Source organism: Hipposideros armiger, unplaced genomic scaffold (assembly GCF_001890085.2).
Source record: "Hipposideros armiger isolate ML-2016 unplaced genomic scaffold, ASM189008v1 scaffold_89, whole genome shotgun sequence".
Lineage (NCBI taxonomy): Eukaryota > Metazoa > Chordata > Mammalia > Chiroptera > Hipposideridae > Hipposideros > Hipposideros armiger.
Window position 1 is genome coordinate 2,788,936 of NW_017731439.1, and position 2,106 is coordinate 2,791,041.

Genomic DNA, 2,106 nt, shown 5'->3' on the forward strand with positions numbered 1-2,106 from the left:
CGGGTAGGGAAATGAGGGCTCAACCCCATATCTGTCCCGGATTTCACCCCGGAGAGCCAGCGAGGGTCTGGCGCCTCGGTCGCTATCCCCTTTGAGGTCAGAGGCTGGAGGCGCGAGCGCCCCCCTCGGCGGCCGCGCGTCCCGGCCCTCGGCCCCACCCCGCCGCGGCTGCCCCGGCGCGCCGTCCACACCCCTGCACGCCGCTCCCGCCCGCTCGGGGATCCCCGGCGAGCCGCGCCACCGAGGGGGAGGTGTTCGGCCTCGGCCGGGAGGGAGACGGCAGGCGGCGTCCCCTTTAAAAGCCGCGAGCGCCGCGCCACGGCGCCGCCGCCGCCGCCGGAGTCCTTGCCCCACCGCGCTGCGCTGCGCCCGGCTCGCGCTGCGCCCGCCGCTCCGCTTCCCACACCCAGCCTGGGACTGGCAGTCGCCGCCGGACATCAGCCGCCACAGGCTCCGCCGCTGACCCGAACGACCCCAGGGCGAGCGCCTCCGGGATTACTGGGGTCTCCGAGGCACCCACGCGCCCCAGACTCCGCTCGGGCTGGAGCGCCCGGCCGTGCGCGCCACTGCGCCGTGGCCTCGGTTCCCCGGGCCGCGCCAGGACTGAGGACCCGCGCGCAGAGCGCGGGGGAGTCGGGAGCCGAGGCTGAGCGCGGGGATGCCGGTGACCTCCTGCCGGAGCTCGGGGGCCTGGGACGCCCCGGCCGAGGTGTGATCGGACCCCAGGCTGGTCACAGAGGTTCCAGCAGCTTGGCCCGGAGGCTAGGAGAGCAAGGAGAGAGCGGGGCCACCCGCCTCGGCGACCCGGTCCTCGGCTCGACTCGCCGGAGAATGCGCCGGAGAACGACGGAGCGCCGGAACAGCGGTGGTTTCGACTGGCTAGCGCTAATGGGGGTGCGCTGGAGTAAGGCAGAGTGATGCGGGGGGGCAACTCGCCCGGCACCGAGATCGCCGCTGCGCCCTTCCCCGGACCCGGCGTCGCCCAGGATGGCTGCCCCGAGCCATGGGCCGCGGCGGAGCTAGCGCGGAGCGCCCGACCCTCGCCCCCCGAATCCCGGAGCCGGTCCCGCGCGGGGCCACGCGTCCCGCGGGCTCTGGTTCCTAAGGACAACGACAGCACCAGCTTTTCTTTTCTCCCTTCCCTTCCCTGCCCCGCACTCCTCCCCCTGCTCGCTGTTGTTGTGTGTCAGCACTTGGCTGGAGACTCCTTGAACTTGCAGGGAGAATAACTTGCGCTCCCCTACTTCGTGCCGGTGCCTTTGCCCTAGCGGACCCAGCCTCGCCGCCTCCGAACCCCACCGGCCCTCCACTCCTTCGCTGGGCCCAACCCCGAGACGCGGTTCCCTGCGTGAGGAGAGGGACTGCCCAGACGGCACCCGGGAGGAGAAGAAGGAAAAAGAAGGGAACTCGGTCCCTGCGCCAGGTCCTCCGGCCAGAGCTTTTTCCATGTGGAGGCTCTTTCAATGGACGTGTCCCCGCGTGCTTCTTAGACGGTCTGCGGTCTCCTAAAGGTAGAGGACGTGATCCCGGGTCTGGCTCTGGGGGTGGAGGGTGGGAGGGCGCGGGGCCCAGGAAGCCGCTGCGGCTGAGCCCCAACGGGACCCCTCCAGGCGGGACGTAAACAGACCCCCCCCCCTCCAAGTCCACGTGCAGCCGAGCCCCTGCTGGGATGCCCCCATCCTACTGCCCCTGGCGATCGTCAGCCTCGCCCTCCTGGCTCGTACTCTTCCGCCCCTCCTCCCACCTCCCTCTCTTCGGTATTTTATTAGGGCTCAACACTTAGATGATTAAAAAAGTCAAAGAAATCCCTTTGAGAGGGTGGCCCCTGGATTTCACCCGTTAGCTGCCAACCTGTATGCCCTGCCATGGCAGTCCCTTCTCCCTTCTTCAAATTTCTCTAGAGACCTGCTGTCTCTACTCAGAGCTACGTCCCATTTGGGAAAATACTAAAAGTTGGGGTTCTCTATGCTTGTTTCCAGGAATTCGAGGGGGCAGTACCTCAGTGCCACCTTGTACTAACATGTGAGTTAATAGATAGCCATTTATGTAATCCCAGGAAGATGCATGTGTATCTTAACCGCATTGGTGGGGGCCGGGGTTGAGGGG

General features: G+C 67.6%; 1 protein-coding gene across 3 annotated transcripts in view; it reads left to right on the forward strand.

Moving 5' to 3' along the window:
* The first annotated feature begins 343 nt into the window (after nt 1-343).
* BMP2 (bone morphogenetic protein 2) overlaps nt 344-2,106 on the forward strand; it is a 19,003-nt gene continuing 17,240 nt past the window's right edge. Inside the window, exons 1-2 of one of the 3 annotated variants that reach the window (XM_019644580.1) lie at nt 344-1,511; nt 1,980-2,022. In XM_019644580.1, the coding sequence (XP_019500125.1) occupies nt 2,021-2,022 (2 nt within the window). In that variant the 5' untranslated portion in view covers nt 344-1,511; nt 1,980-2,020. The remainder of the gene's footprint in view (nt 1,512-1,979; nt 2,023-2,106) is intronic. The other 2 variants (XM_019644582.1, XM_019644584.1) reach the window with 2 other exon arrangements.